Raw genomic sequence first — 18,652 nt, forward strand, 5'->3', positions numbered from 1 at the left:
TCATTGCAGAGCTGGAAAGACTGATGCATGCACATGTTGGTTTGCAAATTCATGGTGTAATTACTCCATTTATGCACTGCACATCTGATTGAGGGGAAAAAAGCAAATTCAGTTACTTGGAAATGGCTTTAACTGCACTGCATGAACAAAGAGACTAATTCTCATCAATCCCAGCATTAAATAACTGAAGGCAACAGAAACCAACAGCTGGGTGGTCCTGAATAAAGCACCACACATTCACTGGGAAGGGAACTTAAGACTCAACTTCCAACTACTGCAAAGTCTTTTAGTGGAGTCGCAGAGTTCCCCTCCCACCCAGCTGTTCACCAGAACAAACACTGAGAGCAGTAGGAGTCAGAGGTCCTCCAGCTGTTGTTCAGCCAGTGCTGTATGCTCAGTACCCTCAGAACACTACAGCTCTGCTTCACACCCAGCTTCAGCCACGTCTGTTAGGACAGGAGGGGTTCAGTCCTTCCGTCAAATTAACTGCAAAGAGCCCGAAACACTTCAGGTGACTTTCAAAGCTGACATGGAAAACACGATGTCAGACTCACTGAGCACTTAAAAGCTATTTGGTGTGTGCCATGCCTCGGCTGGCAGAGTAGGCAGAGATGTGTAAAAAAAGGGTTCCTTGACATTTAAATATATTTCTATATGAATGTCTCACAGAACAGAAAAATAAAGTCTTTTCATCACAAATACTGCAGCATTAAAATAAACACTTACCAAAATAAACAACGAGTGATACACAGGGATGTATTTGAGTGTGGGCACTAGCCAGTGGATCATAGTGTTGCTTTTTAAGTCACAAAAGCACAATATAAATACGGAATTTCCTGTGGACTCTTTTTCCCCTGTTGTAATAAAAATACATTCTTTACAGTTAAAGTAGAACTAGTGCAAGTCCGCTCTGCCCCTCCTCGGGCAGCGCCCGCGCCCCTCACTGCCGCGGCACTTCGTACTTAAAAATGACACTGAAGATCTTGCCGCCGAGGCGATCGGCCAGCCACGGGTTCTTGATGACGGCCAGCTTGAGGCTCTCGCACGTCAGCGCCGCCGAGTAGTTGGTGTGGATGGCCCGGCCCATGCCCTCGATCACCACCAGGTCCGTCTGCCGCTCCCGCACCAGCACGGCCAAGCCCTTGTCCAGGCGGCTGAAACGAGAGGCTGGCTCACAGCGGCCATCCCTGCACCCCCTGCAGAGCCAGGGCAGGGGCTCGGCTGGGGCAGGGACGTGGCACTCGGGACACAAGGGCTGATGCCCATAAACAGGAACACTGTAAATCCCAGGAACTGAGACTGACAGCTCCTGCAAATGCCTGCAGGAGCGAGATTCCCCAGGAAACACAGGTTCTGCCCCCAAGAGAGGCTCTAAATAGGTTACCAACGTGAAATGCTTCTTACAGTCAAGTGCACTGTTTAGGCACGTGCAGGACTGTGCATCTGCTGCTCATGAAACTGGCCACGTGTCACTGCTGACCACAAACACGACAAAGAACATGTCCCACAACTAGCAGGGCTTGAGCAGTATCACCTGTCTACAAATCCAGACCTAGCAACTCCTAAAGGTTGTGTGAGAGTGATTTCTATCAGGGAAGGTGGCTGAGATACTCCAGAGTTAAGTCTCTGAACCTCCTGCAGCTGATGGAGACAAACAACACATTGGTACTTGGCCACTATACCTTAGGTCTAGACACGGAGAGCTGGAACCTGTCTGAACCAAGAGCAGCTTCTCTTCCCTCAGAGCAGACCTTTATGTAAGAAAGAGACAAAAATGTTAAACAGCCACCTCAGTGGGCTTCAAGAAAGATCACTGCTCATCATTTCACCTTCATGAAAGTAAATGACCTGGCTCAGCTTCCAAGCTGCAGATTTTGGACACTGATAAACAGTTAAATATGAACTAAGTAGGTATGAGGCATTTGCTTTCTCCCTGAGTTCTGTGCTTACTGAATGACGGGATCCATGGCTGCTATCCGCTCCGTGACGATCAGCGACTCGCTGTACGTGACATCATTCAGGGCAGGGCCAGAGTTACAAGCTAAGATCACCTGAGGGAGAGATGTCAGGAGAGTTCATTAACACAGTACCTGTGGTTTAAAGTCACCATTGCCTGACTGGCAGGCATTCCAGACAGTCACACGTTCCTGCCAAAGAGGAACTGTGAAGAGCAGGGCTGGACGCCTCCCTTCTCCTCAGGCACTCAGCTGCTTTTGCCATTGTAGCCCCTGGTCCAGCAGACTTAGGCCTGACAGAGGCCTGCTTTGTTTTGCTACTTTAAGTTAGACTTTGGAGTTCAGGGATTTTGGTTATTCCCAGTCTGGCTGTTAGGTACTGCACAGCTGCTGAGTGGTTAACAGACCTTTCACCAGGTACCAAAGCTCCATTACACACTGAATTCACAATGAAAACCACTTACCTCTGTGCCTCTAGAAAGAAGCTCTCTGACAAAAGGAAACACTCCTAAAATTATGTCTATTCCACTGTTATCTGCGAAAATTAAGGCACATTTATGAGGGGGACCCTCCTGTAAGAGAAAACCAATGTATTCAGGATTGAGTTCACAATTCATTTAATAGTTTGTGTTACTTACAACTACTGGCTTCAAGTCCCCACACTTTATACCCTTAAATGACTGGCAATTTTGGTTATCTAGTAGCAGCTTAACTCATCACCTGCCTTCTGTTTTGGGAGGAATGATTCCCTAACATTGTCTCTGCACGGTTATTTGCTTTGAGAGGGGTCTTTCAAACTCCTCCATAAAACCTCCATCTGCCAATGAAAGACTCTGCTGATGTTCACAGCTCTGAACAGGAATGTGCTTCAGAGGTTCCTGAGGAGCAGGCTGGGGCCAGCATTTTGTTATGCCCTGCAGCTGGAGAACACCATTCTCTTTTAGAGAAACAGCAGCATGGGCAGCTGCTGAGGTGAACATGCTGCCTGTGAGGGCCAACCGAGCTTGGAGGCTGTTTTCAGCGAGCAGGCTGTAGGGTGAACAGGGTTCCCTTCTGCCAGGAGAGGGCAGGATGAGCTGCTGGGGGCAGTGGCATCCTAAAATGAAAAGATGCTTCCTCTTCTCCATGAACCTTTAAACTTGTTCTAAATCTGATGTTCTGAAACTTGGTTCACTCCAGTTCATACTGGAAGCAGAGTTTGCATAGTGACCCACACTCAGTTCCTAACAGAACGCAGAGATTTACATGAAGAAACAAATGCTTTTCAATTAACCTTAATTAAATAGTAAGAGAGATCAGCTGGGAAATAAAAGCTTTGCTAATTGGTAAGTTACTTCAGGAGCTTGCTGAAAGGAGTTCATGTCATTCTTAGGTTGGCTGCTCAGACAGAGGAACAATCCAAACAAGTTGTCAGAACTATGGGCCTAGTTGTATAGAAGTGAGTGCTCTTAGAAAGAGAGGCCACGATATGGTGACTTTGGAACAGATTTGAAGGCAGCTGGCTTCCAAGTGCAGCAGGACCTCAGGAATTCAGCTAAGCAGCCTGGTAAGTAATGAAATGACAGACTAACTCCTTCTATTCTTTATGGTAAGATGCTGAATTACTGGCACCACAATGCCTGCATTTACTTGGAGTTGTTTGAATGGAGTTCTGTTTAAAGCCCAGGACTAATGAGGTGGTTCCATGAGGAATGTGTTTAGGCTGAGTGGTTGGTGAGGGCTGCAGTCATACCTTCAGTCGCTCCAGCCACTGGCTGTAGGAATCTTCTAACCAGGGACGTTCTGTGTCAGACAAAACCGTGTTAGCACTTCTGTCAGGCAAACAGTCATCCTGTACCTTATGAGAGGCAGGAGGTGTCTCTTTACAGATGCAAATGATAGCCCTTGAGCTCAGGTTTTGAACGTGTGAATTCAAAGAGTTCCTGAGCTCTCAACTATGGGAACAGCAAAGTTACAGCTGGCTTGAAATGGAATTTTGCAAATCAAGCAGTGGAGGCATGCAAGTTGGCTCTCCTAAGGGCTCATCCTGGGATGGATGGTGCTGGGCCTCCCAGGACACTGGCTCCTTGACAGGCTCAGAAATGAAAAACAGCATGGGCAAGATATTCTGGTGTCTGTGCAGCTAAGGCTTCTGTTCCAGGAGAGAGGTTGTCAGATTTCTGTTCCTTTGCAACTCAAACAGGAACATTCCCCTGAAACTCTGCAGCCTGCATTTCAGATAACCCCAGCAAGTGCTAATGGTTTCTTGTCATCCAGGCAGCAGAACTGCCCCAGTGAACACGTTCACCCTGTCCTCTGCTCTCACATTAACACAACGTCCAGTTCCAACCACCACCACAGATCTCCCTATACCTTGTAGTTTTGACTTGGCTTCTTCAAATCCAAACTGTGGCTCAGATTCCAGAACACTGTATCAGAAGAGAAATAAAAGGTACCCAGTTAAGCAGCTTCATCTCACATAAATGTAATTCAAACATTTCTTTAGCAGGTGGTCAGCAGCTTTACTGCACTGGTTCTAATGGGGAGTGTGGACATGTCCAGTGGCTGAGACACAGGTACTTGGTGCTTATGTTAAAAAACAAAAGGCTCAGATGTGCATGACATTAGAGTTCTTATGCTAAAAGGACAAAAAAAGCTTCAGCAGTATCCAAGTGTTTGCAGGTACTAGACTACAGGCACAAGACTGTCAGCTGTGAAACAGTCTCTCCCTGCCATGCTCTTGGAGCTGCATTGTCAGCCCCACAGCAAGAAAGTTCTAGAACTGAAAAATGACTTCAAGAGTCTTGGCATTAGTCTCCTTACACGAATTCATGGCTGCTGACAGAACATAAGGAAAAAAGCTCTCCAAATGGTAATAAAACTATGTGTTCACCAAAAACAATCAGGATTTAGTCATCAAAAGAGAGTGGCCAATGTAACTTACAGCTCACTGAGTATCTGCTGTGACTCAGGACAACTGGAGGTGGCAGAAAAACAGCCTATTTCTTATTCTAGGAACACAGCACAACATGGACCCAAACAGTGCTAACAACAATCTACAAGCCAGGCAGCCAGGCTGGGATGTTAAATGCTCTGTCACTCAACTCAAACATTCACAGGGACCTGTCTGCCAGATTTACATTAAGGTGAAACACAAGGTACAAATAAAGTTAGCACTTGATTTAAAGCAGCAAAACCAGGACAATTGGATGTTCTGTATCTTAAAAGGGTGCTTCGAAAATATTTAACACCTACTCTGAGACTGCTTTTGCTCCCCAGTCAAAGACATTCCCAGCAAGAAGTCCTTTCACCAGAGCAAACTGCCTCTCCTCCCAGCCTAATGAATCCAAAGATTCGATTACACTCTGAAAGCATTTTAAGGCTATGCCATTTTCTTTCTGCTTTACCTGTAAGAGAGACACGAAACATGGGATTTATAGACAAAAATTCTTACCCAGCACTGGTTGTCTCAGTCCCCAGACCACGTTCAAGCACTCTCCTCTACGTTCATGGCCTCTAATGGACCAACAAGTGACTGTTATCAGCATGCTTAGTATCAACGAGAAAAAAGTTTCCTGGGATTCTAATAAACGGATTATTAGTGGTAGGACACGATCTGTAACCCAAGAGTAACTTTTCTTATCAAGCTGAAGGTGCAATAGATCTTGAGAAGTTTGGGGAATGGGAGAGTGGGCAGACAAAACCCCTTGAGCTGTAACATGATCCATCACACCCAGGACATGCCCCTGAGAAGGTTCATCACCCGCAGATTGACAGAAGCTGGGTGTGAGTTTTTGCATCAAGAGTTCCATCACCCCAGATGCTTACAAGCTCTTGATTTATTTTTTTCTTCCTCTGCTTCTGTCTCCAGGGAGATGAGTGCTGCATAGGCAGCTTGCTTCAATCTAACAGTGCTACTGGGTATCATCTTGACATCAAGGCCTTTCCTGGGCAATGTCTCGTCTGCATTACCAAAAGGCCACCTCACATACTTCTTACATCTTCCTTGTATGAATGTAACACCTGACAAAACAGCCTACTGTGTAATTGACAGAAATACATCAACATGTGAGAAAAAAGGTCTCTAACCAGATATTGGCACTGTTATTTATCTGTGCACACAGACAAGTGCTGAGCACCAGCCTATGGAAAGTCCTTCTTGAGAAATGCTGACTTCACCTGTCCTCTCCCCCACCACATGATGTTACAAATACAATGCAGAGAGGAAGCAGCTGCACCATGACAACAGGTGTTGTAAGAGCCAACTAGCTGGTAATATTTTGGTTAGCAATATCCTCACCCTGAGCACGTTGGAGGTCAAACTGGTAACACCCCATTACCCACTGCTGTTCCTCCTCAGTGACAGCCACCACCCGGTTAAAGTGCTGCAAGGCAGCCAGTCACTAATCACTCCCCTGCCAGCCATTACTTGTACAAAGGTTCAGAGTATGGAAAAAATGTCTTGAACTTACATGTTGTCCACTCTGTAAGGCCAGAAGAACTTACCTTGGAATAGGGATCCGGGAAATTGAACTCATTTAAACAGTGCTCCCTTGTATCCAAAAGACTTCTAACTGTTAAGGTACCATATGCACTTTAAAAAGGGAGAAGGGGGGGGAAAAAAGATCAACTACTTCAAACAGAAAAAGTTACTTTCTCCTCTGTTTCCTCCCTAAGTCACAAAGGCTCTTCAGTTGAAAGCCTTCACGTGCCAGAAGCGTTAAACACTGTCTCCAGTGGTAAGTCTATAGACAGTTTCTTTAACTACGGAGAGGGAAAACACTCAGAGCAGAGCTAGATACTGGAATTGACATCTACTGGTTTAAATGACCACGTAACAATTACTGATAATAACCTTTCTGCCAGGATACAGTTTCTGTGTTAACTTTTGGATCTCGTACATTGGAATTTATGTGCAGAGGACCTGACGTTTGGCACATAACTTGCCACAGCCTTGAGCCTGTCTGGCCTTGCAGTTTGCTCCACCTCATAACCTAGTTAGTTTTTAGTTAGGTTTTAGTTAGCTCTGTTCAACAGAAGTGGCAAGTGAAAACAAAGACACTTACAAAGGCTGTTGCCTGAGTGTCTGGAGCTTGTTCCAGTATTTCTGTCGGAACTTCTCAGCTCTCTCCAGTGCGTCAGCGGAGTCTGGCTGGCTGGCTGCAGCACGCTTTGCCACCTGGGAGAGAGATGAGGCAAGTCTCAAGCTACCAAATGAATTCTTCCCCCAGGTAACTGATCAGAAGTTCAGTCTGAAGAACAAGTCAGTAGGACTGCTCCCAAAAGAACAAAGCAAGGGTCTTTGCCTTTCGCCTGTAAAACCATCCTTCTTGCCAGGCACAGCAGATACATTTTGCAGGGTAAATACATTGGTCCACAGAAGGTTTATTGCTAAATATTTGCATCATTCATACATGTGACTGTTTTGTAACACCTACCCCATCCAGTGCCTCCTCAAAGCAGGTGAGCCAGTATTTTCTGGCCATGGCATCATCTGTGAGGTCAACGGTGTCTGGAATATAGGTGGATGGGTCTTTCAGCAGCGGTAGGTTCACAAGTGGTCTCTCCAGTCTGTCCATTTCAAGCATGTCAAACTGGGGGAAAAAATCAAAGAGATTTATTAGAACTTATTAAGAAATTGATTAATAAGAAACTGAACTACTGCTAGCATGAAAAAAGAATCTTTTCAGAGAGGAAAGGGCTGACAAACAAGACACCATTACATCTGCATGAATACTCTTTAACAGATCAAGTTGGGTTGGTTTGGTCATACTTGTAATCCCCAATTCGATTATTATCATTTCAGTTATGGCAGAACTTTAAACTAGAGACATTTTTTAGACAGGCACTACCCACAAAACCCATCATCTGCAGCTCACAGGGAACTGCCAAGGCTTGGTCTGAGAAACCATTCAGTGGGAGTTTTGAGGCATTACATCAAACCATCACACTAGAGACGAGACACTGTATTAGTCACTTCTTTTGGCAATCAGGAGTCCCAGGGGCAAGAAGCAACTAGCTTGAGAATGATCACCTATTTCCAATTTGCCAGTACTGAGGGAAGGCACTTAGTTCTAGAAAAGACAACCACATACTGTACCACTCCTTGTTCTCTGCATGGGGGAAACATCGGGCGATGTGCTCATTAGCCCAGAGCTCCCAGCGTAATTCTCTCCCCAGCTATACTGATTTGGATCTGGAAAAGAGAAAGACAGAGACACACATAATCTGAAAATAAAACTGAAAACACTCCCATGAGTCTAGAGTTAGCATCCCTCCAGAGAAGCTGCTTCCCTACTAAAGCCATCTTCCCTCATCTCTATAAGTAAACATGATTTTTCCCTCTAAGCCCCAAAAGAAATGTTTCAGCCACTCAGTGAATTACCCAGCCCTGAAAAGCTTCAGCCTGAATGAGACATAAGACAAAGTTCTAAAATAATTCTCTTTTTAACCCCCTTTCTTTGTCATTAAGGGTTCTAACCAGCATGCCTTCAAAGCAATACCACTCATCATCGTTTCTTACTTCTAAACCCAGATCCACTCCTTACAAAGCTCTCAGAGCACAGTGGGAGTTTCACAGAAACACCAAAGACACTTCTTCAGCTCCAATTTCTTTTGAGAAAAAGTTCAGATGTACAGGACACGTTGCAGAAGCAACATCTTTAATTTCACAGTGGCTGTTTCCTTGCCTGTATCTAAGATGGGCATGAAAAGAATTCCACATCCATTCTTCTGAGGTATATTTCATACTTCCTAAAACTAAGTACAATTAACACCCTCACTATCTGTTCCACTCTAACTGATCTACTGACTGGCTTGCTGGTACATCAACAAGAAAAGAAGAAAATACAAGTGGCAGAATTCAACCAAAGCATCCTGTACCCAAAGAATGCTGGACACAAGTGTCTCATCCTTCACAAACATCTCTGAGGCTTTTCACTCTGAAACGAACGCAGCCTGCAGGTGCTGGTGGTCTTCAGTACGTTACCTGAATTCAGAAGCTCTGAAAGAGGGGGAAAGTTCTCAAACCACATTTCCCCAGTTTGATTATGATAGCTCTTTGCAGAAATGCAGAAAAGAGCCAAGTCCTGCTGGCTTCTCAAAGGTGAGCAGGAAAATCAGTGAGAAATTAAGATGTCCCTGCCAGAACATATAAAACCAAAGCCCAGCATCTGTGTTTTCAGTGCCAAATGAATTTACTTAGGCAACGACTTACATGCAGCCTCTTAAGAGAAACTTGGACATTACACTGACATTTCAGAACACAGCATATACAGAACATAGCAGTGCTGTACTTACTGTCTTGTTCAGCTCCTTTTAAAAATGCCCCAATGGCTCCCAGGTAGCCTTCATGTCTCAGGAACAATGCCTGAACCTCTCCCTGCCACAATATGAAACATTGCAATTGGATGGTCCCTGATGGCTAACAGGTACTTCTTTGTCACTAGTTTTACACTTAAATTTAATAGAAACAACTAGATGGTAATAATTCATTTGTGCTACATTCTAACACATTCAGTAACTTTAAGGGTGCCTCTCAAAGAGCTGCAGGAGGAGCTGCTCACACACACCATCCCACGGTCGTTACACAGCTGGGGGAAAAACACATGCAGAGGTGGTGTGGATTGTAACCCCACACAACCACAGAAGCAGAGGGAAGCCAGTGCCTTCACTAGAAAAAGACTACTGCACCATGCCATGAATATTCAACTCCTCTTGCTGGAACAGGCTGCAATAGAAGGTCCCCTGACGCCTGGGTCAGCACCGTTAAGCGTGTGCCGCTGCACATCCAACCCCTCAGACACTGCTCAGTGTCTTCATTTCATTACACTGCTATTCAGCCACATGCAGACACTCTGTGCACTATCCCTAGGCAAGCACTTCCCCATCAAACTACTTAGTTCAATTGTGAATACAACACAGGACAGCTGGGGAGAACAAGAACACCCTCCATCCTAGCAGCAGGGCCCCTTTGCTCTCCTGGACAAGGCTGGGTGAGACGTTTCCTTTTCTGAAGGCAAATCAGTGACAGCACAGGACAATTAGCACTGTCAGGAACAGTTAACACTGAGGTGAGCTACAGGAAAAGATCAGCTGTGATGCATGGAGAGATCTGGATCCCTGATACAGCTATTACAGCAATCTAAAGCTGCAGTTTGTGATGGTTTTCTTGACACTCGATCATGTTTTACAGAAAACAACTGCAATGGTGAAATAAAGGGGGAGGGGGAAAGCAGCATACAAGAGCCTCTGGCCTGAAGCACTCAGATGAGGAAAATATATGTGTAATCTAGTCTACAAAACTGCAGAAGGGCAGGAACTAATCTCCCTGTGGGAACCACTAAGGGAGCTTTTGGATCCAGCCACTTTTCTACTGAAAAATCTTCAGTATTTTCCACAGCTTCAAAACCTCCAGCTTGGGTGGCTTGGGGTGGTTTGGGGTTTTATGGAACAAGCAAACAACCACCCCCCCCCACACACACTGACAGTAACTGCTAACTGCTGACACTGACTTAACTACCTCAGCAGAACAATCCCTCATTGCACAGCCTAGGGGGTGAAAAGAAATAGATGCAAGTCAGCAAGAGGAATTGAATAACAATGGTAGCTACCTAAGAAAACAGTGAAAAGTCAATACTTGGCAGCTACAGGACAGACTGTCAATCAAAAAATAGTAATAGAGAGAGGGTGGGAGGGAGGGAGAAAGAGAGGCCAGACAGAACTCCCAGCATTTCACATCGATCTCACCCCTCCCACAACAGATCCTGATAGTGCTGCCTTACCTACCTGAACAGCAGCCCTCTAAGCTTATTTCATGAGCAAATTCATTTATTACAGTCTCCTAACACCCTAGAAAAGCACCTAAACACGTGACTTTGCCATTAGGAAAATGTCTGTTTGCATTACCTTGGAGAAGAAGTTGATGCTGTAGGTTATTGTGCGCATAGTCACGGGGTGACCCCGGATAAAAAATCCTCCAAAATAGATTTTATCCAGGTTATGGAGCTTGGCATGGAGGCAGGCCAGTTGACCAATGTCATTGCTGATCATATGTAGTAAACTCTTTGCCATATCTTCTTTGGAAAATTCTTAAAGGAAAGAAATAGTAAACTAAATTAAACACAGCTCTAGTGGACTGTGCTGTTCCAACAGCCTACAGGTGGAGGGGAAAAGGAGCTTGGCCAGTCTCTTTATGTGTCTAGAAGAAAGGTGTTCCCCCCAAAACTCTTGTTTATAAAAAAGTGCTTCAGTCAACAAGGAGTGTCTATTTGTCTGAAGATGTCATGAAAAAACCCCACTAAGCCTCTGTGAAATATTGCCTGAAAGGCCAACAGCAAACAGGCAAGAACTCCATCCCAGTACCTTTATCTGCTGTGGTGGATTTCCCAAAGCTGCTAGCTATCAGATTTCCACTTAGCCCCAGGGTCTGGTAGGCACCTCCATACACATCTTTCACCAGCATGTCAACGTTTGTGTGCTGTCCCTTCGAAGCGAGTTGCAGCAATTCATCAAATTTCTGGGGATGAGAAGCAGAGTGACTCTTGCTTTCCTGGACAGCCAGAGAACCTTGCCCATAGACCCACAGTTCTGCAGCATCTTTACTGACCAAAACCAGGGCAGTTGGCTTGTCTTAGAGTCAACCCTGACAGCGAAAGAGACATTACTTCTAATTACAAGGTCTTATCCAGAGTCGGTGTCTTATCACAGACCCATCTTCAGTTATCTGCAGGTCATTTGTTGAATTTCCCCTGAAAACTAGAGGTGTGTCAGCATGTATGAAATACTCAGAAGCCTCATGAATCTCTTGTCTTGCAGAGAAGTCAGGAACACACAGCTAAGAGCAAACACAACTATGTCTTCTTGAAGCCTAAGCAAAAAGCCCACTGTCAAAGCAGAGACTGAGTCTCCCTTTACTGATGCAGAAACGCACAAACGTCCCTGAAACTGAACTCCCAGGCAACCTGCATTGTCTCAACCTCCATTTGTGTCTGATAAGCCCAATTTCCTTTTCTACAAAACCAGAGAGAATTAAAAGCAGATATTGTCATGTTCTAAGGTTTCTTCTTCTTAAAGCATCCACCAAAATATTGCAGGTGTGGGTCTTCCCTTTGACATTTGCTTCCGTGGTGCAGCTGTAACTCTAGCTTTTCTGCACTGCTGACAGTTAGGGACACGTACTCCAGGCACGTGGATCTCTGAGGCAGGGGAAAACCAGCATGACTGAAGAGCTGAGTTAGACAGAGCAGTACTAAATCAGGCCTTACTCTGGCAGATCTCCAACCTGGGATTTAAGTGACGAACTCCTGAAAGTGTAACGTGTAATGAAGAGAGTTACAGTTCCTCCTCTCTACCCCCAGACTCTCTGCAGTAACTGGGAGCTCTCTGCTTTGCTTCTGCAGATACCATTGCAGGAACTAGGCAGGCAAAAATTGTACAGCAGATCAACAGGCCACCTTGAGGAGGTCACTCTCTGCATTACAGACATTGTTTGTCCTTGGGGACAAACTCCTTGGGGATTACTGTGCTGCCACTGATGATTTTGTGCCTATATTCTATTAGTACCTTTTTGCATTTAAAGCTTCCTTTTGTGCATCTTAAGTGTTGAAATTATGAACATGGGTCAAGGACTCAGCCTTGTTACCTAACAGTCCAGCACCACAAGCACTGAGTGGAGAGCACTAATGTCCTGAGCACTGCAGAACTGCTTTTTCTGTCTCTGCACAAGGGCAGCAATTCTTTGAATAAATACCTGTTTCCCATACAAACAGCACTTGAACCAATTATTTCTCCCTGTTCAAAGAGTTTGCCATTCCAACATTCACAGCTTCCTCTGAGCACCTCACTCAAACCCACGCCCCTCAACACCACCACTTGCATACCTTTGTTTTTGTGAGCAGTGCTCCAAGACCCCAGAAGGTTCCACCTCCAATTGAGCTCCCTCCAATCCATTCAAATTTGTCTTCTGTTTCTACCTGTCAATCAAACATGGCAGGTTTGTCTAGAAGTCCTATTGTAAACACACAGTGACTTTAACTGATGAGGACAAAGGCTACCAGATCAGAGTGATTTTTTATACTTGTTTGCTGGGTCTGGCACACTGTTGAGAGGATCAAATTTGATGTCTATATTTAGGATTATTGGCCAATAATTAAATACAAAGACTTCAGAGACTGCCTCTGACAGAAGTATGTGGAACATGTACATGTACCTCTGGAGAACTTCACCAGGTAATTACACCATTAAATAGTTCTGCCTACACAGTTAATGGAAAAACTTCTTTAAACACCAAATTAAAAGTGATTACAAAGAAGCTGAGGTGGCACATGGGAAAGCATTCAGCACTCTGTCAGAAATGGAAATCATTCTCTTTAAATGGTTATTTTCTCTCTAAACTTTGCCTTACCCAAGAAGAAACACCTACAAATCTAAAGCAGCGAGATGTTTCAGATCACCTTTACCACATTCTACAGTGAAATGATTTAGCAACCACTCACCTTGACTATAGAAACCCCAGAGCCAATATTCACCAGTAAATAGGGGAAAATATTGGGGTGGTTGGTCTGAAAGCGGAATTCTGTATCTGAATCCTTCTGGTAAGCAAACACTTCATGGGGTATGTTCCTCAGCACAAAGTTGCATCCTTTAATTAGGCAGGTCATGACATCTTCTTTATCTACTCTGAGGGGAAGGGGGAGAAAAGAAATCCTCACATAACTGTCACAGTCCTGCTGATAAGCCAATGTGCTGCTTTTGGAACAGTAGTTTTTCACAGCCTTTTCCAGCACGATAGTAACCCTCAGGGCAGGGCAGATCTCTTAGAACATGCTGCACTCAGGCAACATGGCAGCTCAGGAAACTTCTCTGAAAATTAACCCTCCACAACAATTGCCCAACGTGGAATCACTTCCCATTGCTATTCTCAGTGAAGACAAAAAGGCCTCACTCAACACCTCAGCACTCATCTGGGACAGGTGAAAGTGACTGGACTGTGAGGAGCCCACCACTGGGATTATCCCACACAGGGAAAAGAGGCTTCTCACCAGAACAGTGGGATTCACAACAGCACATGCCCTGAGTATGGGCTCTGGGAACACAGTAAGATGAATGATGTAGTTAAGTTGGCTGACACTTACTGACTTCTGTAAACTTCTACATGTTATGTATCATTGCTGATTTAGGGTAAATTTCCTACATGAAATATCATAAGCCTTGCTGAAAACACAAACACTCAGTTAACACAGAGGGCTTTATGTGTGTCAGGATGGAGAAGCTGCTGCTTTTGGGGCCTGTGGATCAGCTTACTACGGCATGACCAAATAAAAACCTCCAGGGGTAGTACATTAGAACAGGGCAGGAGTTGCCTCTTTGTCTTGATTAATTGACACAGTAACAGCCAATAAGGTGCTGATGAAGGCTGGTTTGAAAAGAAGCTAACAGGCTCCTAGCTATGAGAAGAAACCATTTAGAAAAGTAGGATAAAAGAAGGTGAACAAAGGCCCTCAGAGGCTGAAGTATGTGCTACAAGAATTACAGCAGGAGAAGTGCTTCGAAGCTCTCCCCAGCAGCATCAGGTAACGTTTTATACTGCTGTAAGTTAATGATATGTTTGCCTACATTTACAGGGGCTTTTTAGCATATGCTGTTTGATAATGATGTTTGAATGGTACATTTCTGAGGTTAAAGGGCAGTCTGATGAGTTACAGGCTCCTGCAAGCTTCTGCAGGAGCTACGCAGTACGTTGCTCCATCATGTAAACTTCTCATTTCTGAGTGTGAACAGCAAAATGTTGGTAGCTTTTGGAATGCTCCTCAAAGCTAGGCAGCTGAGCAGGTTCAACTTATGGAGTAGGTGGAAGTTAGACCCTTTATAGAAAACAAGCTCGGGCAACACCTTGCTTTTCTCTTTTCAGTGTCTTTTTCCTGAACCCTGTGTTCTGTCTGGCTCTCCTCCTCAGTTAATGATACAGTTGTCTTTTTGCACCTTATGCTCACTAAGGAGGCAACTCAGCCTGCTCTGCCCAAGGTGCAGGCACACATCCCCCTGCTTGTGCTGAAGGCTTCTGAGGGTAGGTGGGCAGAGCAGCACGTTGGCCTATTCCAGTCTCATCAAAGAAACAGCACCCCTCTACGGTGAAACGGTTCCACTTACTTCAACCCCAACTTCTTCTCAATAAGATCTTTGAATTTATAGGCACCACCACCTGTAGCTTTGATGACTTTTGTCTCTGTATTGACAAGATGGTCTTTGATGAAATCTAGGCAGGTTTCAATGTAAGTGTTCTCAAACTTAATGAAGTGCAGCCGAGCTGTGATCTCCTCCTGAACCGATATCTCGTACAAAGGTTCGTTCTCTATGTCCTTGAAAAGAGAAAAGAACGGCTTAGGCAACACTCAGAACGTGCTCTTGAAGAAACCAGGTTATGCACCAAACTACTGAACATCAATACTTGTGCTTCCTTTGCCTTGAAACCCTTAATGCTATTACAAAGTTACTTGAGAGTAAGCCATGACAGCTCATCCTTCAACTGCAGGGAGGTTCTATACAGAGTGAGTTACGAGATGGGCTTCAGATGAAGTTTCTGTTTGACTATGAACCAGTCCAGTACTTCAGAGTCAACAGCATCAACTGATCAGTGGTGCAGTTCTCACCTTTCCAGAATGATCAAAGGATCTCACTCTTGCCACTTTGTGCTGCACAGTTGAATAATAAGCCAACTTAGTTAATGAACCACCTGTTAATAAAAAGATGACAAGTTGAGATTAATGCCTCACCTTAGAGCAAACAATGCAGGTTGTGTTTGTGTGCTCTACCTAACAGCTCTTGGTTTGTAAGATCTCCTTGGTTAAGGTCAGGTGTAACTAAATGTGAGCCAAAGAACCCCTGTCTAGAAACTTGTGTGGTTAACTCCAAATGCACTACTACAGGGAACACTCCAGAAGCTGAGCTTATGCCCAAATAATGTGATGATGAGCAGAAATAAGTGGAAGCTCTCTACTGCCTAGGCCTGTGTATGTATCACTGATGTTTATCTTGCTTGAAAACTCTTCATAGAAACCCCCAAATCTGCTTATAAGAGGATGTTACAAGTAGTTTTGCTCCAATGGAGCAATGCATGCCACAGCCACAAAGTGTTTCATCAGGAACACTGAAGTCAATATTCTTTAACCTGTTTCTAAGGACAAGCTGGTTAGATGATGGCTCTGTGCTGCATAGCTGTGTATTTTGCAAGGTTATTCTTGCCTTGGGGGCAAAGAACACTTAGACTTATGTTCCTCAAGCAGGGCAGTTAGCAATATTGCAGCATGCAAGTCTGAGCAGACCTGCCTCATCACCCTCTGCAGTCTGCTCCCATGAAAACAACAACACTTCTGACTCCCATCTAGAAATGGAACTTCCCTGCTGGCCTTATCTGTGCTGCCTTTGCAGCTGACCTGCAAAAGTGGGTTTATGAAGTCAGACTGAAACTGACTTTCCTTGGGGCAAAACAGAACCTGATGGTGCTTCAGATGCCTCTGGTATCTTAAGCAGATATTTGAGACTGAAAGCAGGAGGCTGTCAAGGACTGCTTATGTTTGTGATCACAAGCTTTCAATTCTTTCCCCCTTTGGAAAGAAAAATGCCTCTTCAACAGTATCAGGATCAGATCAAGGTGTCTGTTTGCTTCATAAACCCTTAAGCTGCTTTGGCTGTTGGGAGGAAAACCCCTCAAGTTTAACACTGCACGAAGCACCCTGGGCTGCAGACCACAACCATCCTTCTCTGTCCAGAAGGGCAGCTCTAGCTTTGCCTCCAGGCTCTCAGGATAGCAGCACTGGTGCCTCTTGCCCAAGATGTGTATGTTGCCCCTTTGAGTGAGTTCACCACGCATCTCTGCAAGTGCTGTGTACAAGATGGGAGGTAATTATGACCAGCTGCTGGGTTAAAATTAAAGTCCCAACGTAATGGTTGCATTCAGTGGCTCAGTGTGCTGCTGCCTTATTAAAAACCCTGCAATCAAGAGATGCAGCATGGGCAAGTGAAAAATGATCAGCTGGTGTTTATAGCTTTGCTTTCATAACAGATCTCACATCTCTTCCATAGTAGTCAAACAGGAGAATTTCTGCAGCCTGTAGGAGAGAAATGGCAGCTTTCTCCCAAAAAATTACGTCAGGTCAACTTGGGAGTGATCACAGACAAGACACTTGAAGTAACAAAAGCAACAAAGCTTTCCTGAGCCCAGGTCTTATTTCAGTGTACTAGCTGGTGCTTTAAAGCTTCTATTACACAAAATCCCAACTCTGTTCTGTCAGGAGGAGAAGCTTGCTTCCAGATCACTAAGTAGAAGAATGGTGGAGCTTGTGTTGAAAGGTCACTCTGGTTGTACAGCACCGATAGCGCCACAGATGCTTCCACAATTAACTCATTGCCAGGTAAATGGGATGTAAAGCTGTGCTTTATGCATCCTCCCCTAGTTTTTGAAGACCTAAATCCATTCAGAACACCAGCTGAGACGTGTAACTAGGTCTTATAACTAATCCCACAACCCTAATTCCACTCTGACCCACAGAAAGGACCAATTCCAGCTGTTACTTTAACAGGCACGAAACAAGTGTTTTGTGAAGGACTCGAGTGCACGTGTGATGTGCAACATAACGCAGGGACCTGCCGTGTATTCCTCTCCTGCACAGGCCGCCTGCCCTGGCCACAGCGGTCTTAACGTGCCTACTAGCTACCTTGCCCCAGTAACCGAGCAGAAGGTGTGCCCAGGCCTGCCAGAGACGAGCCGGGCGCTCACCCCCGCGCCGAACAGGCTGAGCCCGGCCGGGGCCGGGCGCCAGAGCGCTGCGGGACTCGGCGTCCCGTCCGCAGGGCCACGCGTGGGCCAGGGCCCGTCTCTGTGGGGCGACGGCGGAAGCGAGAGCGGCCGCTGCTGCGGGGGGCTGCCCCGGGCCGTGAGCGCCCTGCGGCCCGAGCGCGGCCGTGGCTGCGGCGCCCGGGCCCTCTGCGCCCGCCCCGGGGCCAAGGGCAGCCGCGGCCCCGCCGTGTCCCTCCGCGCTCCGCCGGCAGCCGCGCGGCGCGCCGGGGCTCGTAGTGCGGCTTCGCGCCTCCGCCGCGGCAGCTCCGGGCGCCGGGACTCGCGGTCCCGTCGTGCCCCGCGCCGTCCCCCCGCCGCCGCGGTGCCCGCCGGGAGCTGCAGTCCGGCCCCGGCCGCCCGCGCCCGCGCCGCCTCCGCGGGGGACTCCGTTTCCCAGCGTGCCCCGCGCGCAGCCCGGCCCCGGCGAGTCCCCGCAGCGGGCGAGAGCCGCCGCCCGCTCCCCCCCCCACCACGGCCGTCGCCCCCTCCCCGGCCGCGCCGCTGCTCGGGGCCGGGCCCCGCCGCTTACCGATGTCGATGGCGAAGCGCTTGGCGTTCTCCAGGTTGCGGAAGATTTCGTCGGGCGGGAGGGTGATGCTCTTGTCCAAACGGCCGTGACCGCCGCTCCCTCGCCCGCCCCGCTCCGCCATTTTGGACGCGACCCGCTCCGCGCCCGGCCTCATCGGTATGCAAATTTATGCGCATACATTTGCATACTAACGAGCCCGGCGCGCGAATGAGGCGCGAGTGGGGGGCGGGGCCGCGGGACCCTCGCGCTTGGCCCCGCCCCCTCCCCGCCCCCTCCCCGGCCCCGGCCCCCGATGCGCGCCCCCGATGCGCGTCCCCGCCGCCGCCGCCGGGCCCCGGGAGCGCAGCGCGGACA

At 46.7% G+C, this 18,652-nt stretch overlaps 1 protein-coding gene across 2 annotated transcripts; it reads right to left on the bottom strand.

Annotated features, from left to right (window-relative positions):
• Positions 1-740: 740 nt before the first annotated feature.
• Positions 741-18,440, bottom strand: PANK4 (pantothenate kinase 4 (inactive)). 2 transcript variants are annotated; one of them, XM_062012939.1, is made up of 19 exons: positions 18,299-18,440; positions 15,584-15,666; positions 15,084-15,292; positions 13,430-13,613; positions 12,815-12,907; positions 11,298-11,451; positions 10,842-11,023; positions 9,234-9,315; positions 8,030-8,130; positions 7,373-7,528; positions 7,001-7,113; positions 6,441-6,528; positions 5,190-5,341; positions 4,308-4,363; positions 3,688-3,737; positions 2,420-2,527; positions 1,951-2,051; positions 1,683-1,751; positions 741-1,154 (listed from the first exon to the last, which is right to left on the bottom strand). In XM_062012939.1, exons 1-19 carry the CDS (start codon positions 18,417-18,419, stop codon positions 941-943), a joined length of 2,316 nt encoding a protein of 771 aa, XP_061868923.1. In that variant the 5' UTR covers positions 18,420-18,440; the 3' UTR covers positions 741-940. The 2 variants fall into 2 exon arrangements, with proteins under 2 accessions (XP_061868923.1, XP_061868924.1); XM_062012940.1 differs by lacking the exons at positions 3,688-3,737; positions 5,190-5,341 and adding an exon at positions 5,389-5,509.
• Between the last annotated feature and the right edge of the window lie 212 nt (positions 18,441-18,652).

This window comes from Colius striatus, chromosome 21 (genome assembly GCF_028858725.1).
Source record: "Colius striatus isolate bColStr4 chromosome 21, bColStr4.1.hap1, whole genome shotgun sequence".
In the NCBI taxonomy this organism is placed as follows: domain Eukaryota; kingdom Metazoa; phylum Chordata; class Aves; order Coliiformes; family Coliidae; genus Colius; species Colius striatus.

Coding starts and splice junctions, on each gene's coding strand:
- PANK4 (XM_062012939.1), bottom strand. CDS start 18,419: ATGGCGGAGCGGGGCGGGCGAGGGAGCGGCGGTCACGGCCGTTTGGAC. Junction 12,908..13,429: donor CTGGGGTTTCTATAGTCAAG/GTGAGTGGTTGC, acceptor TTTGATTGACAG/GTAGAAACAGAAGACAAATT. Junction 7,114..7,372: donor TTGAGGAGGCACTGGATGGG/GTAGGTGTTACA, acceptor TCTCTCTCCCAG/GTGGCAAAGCGTGCTGCAGC.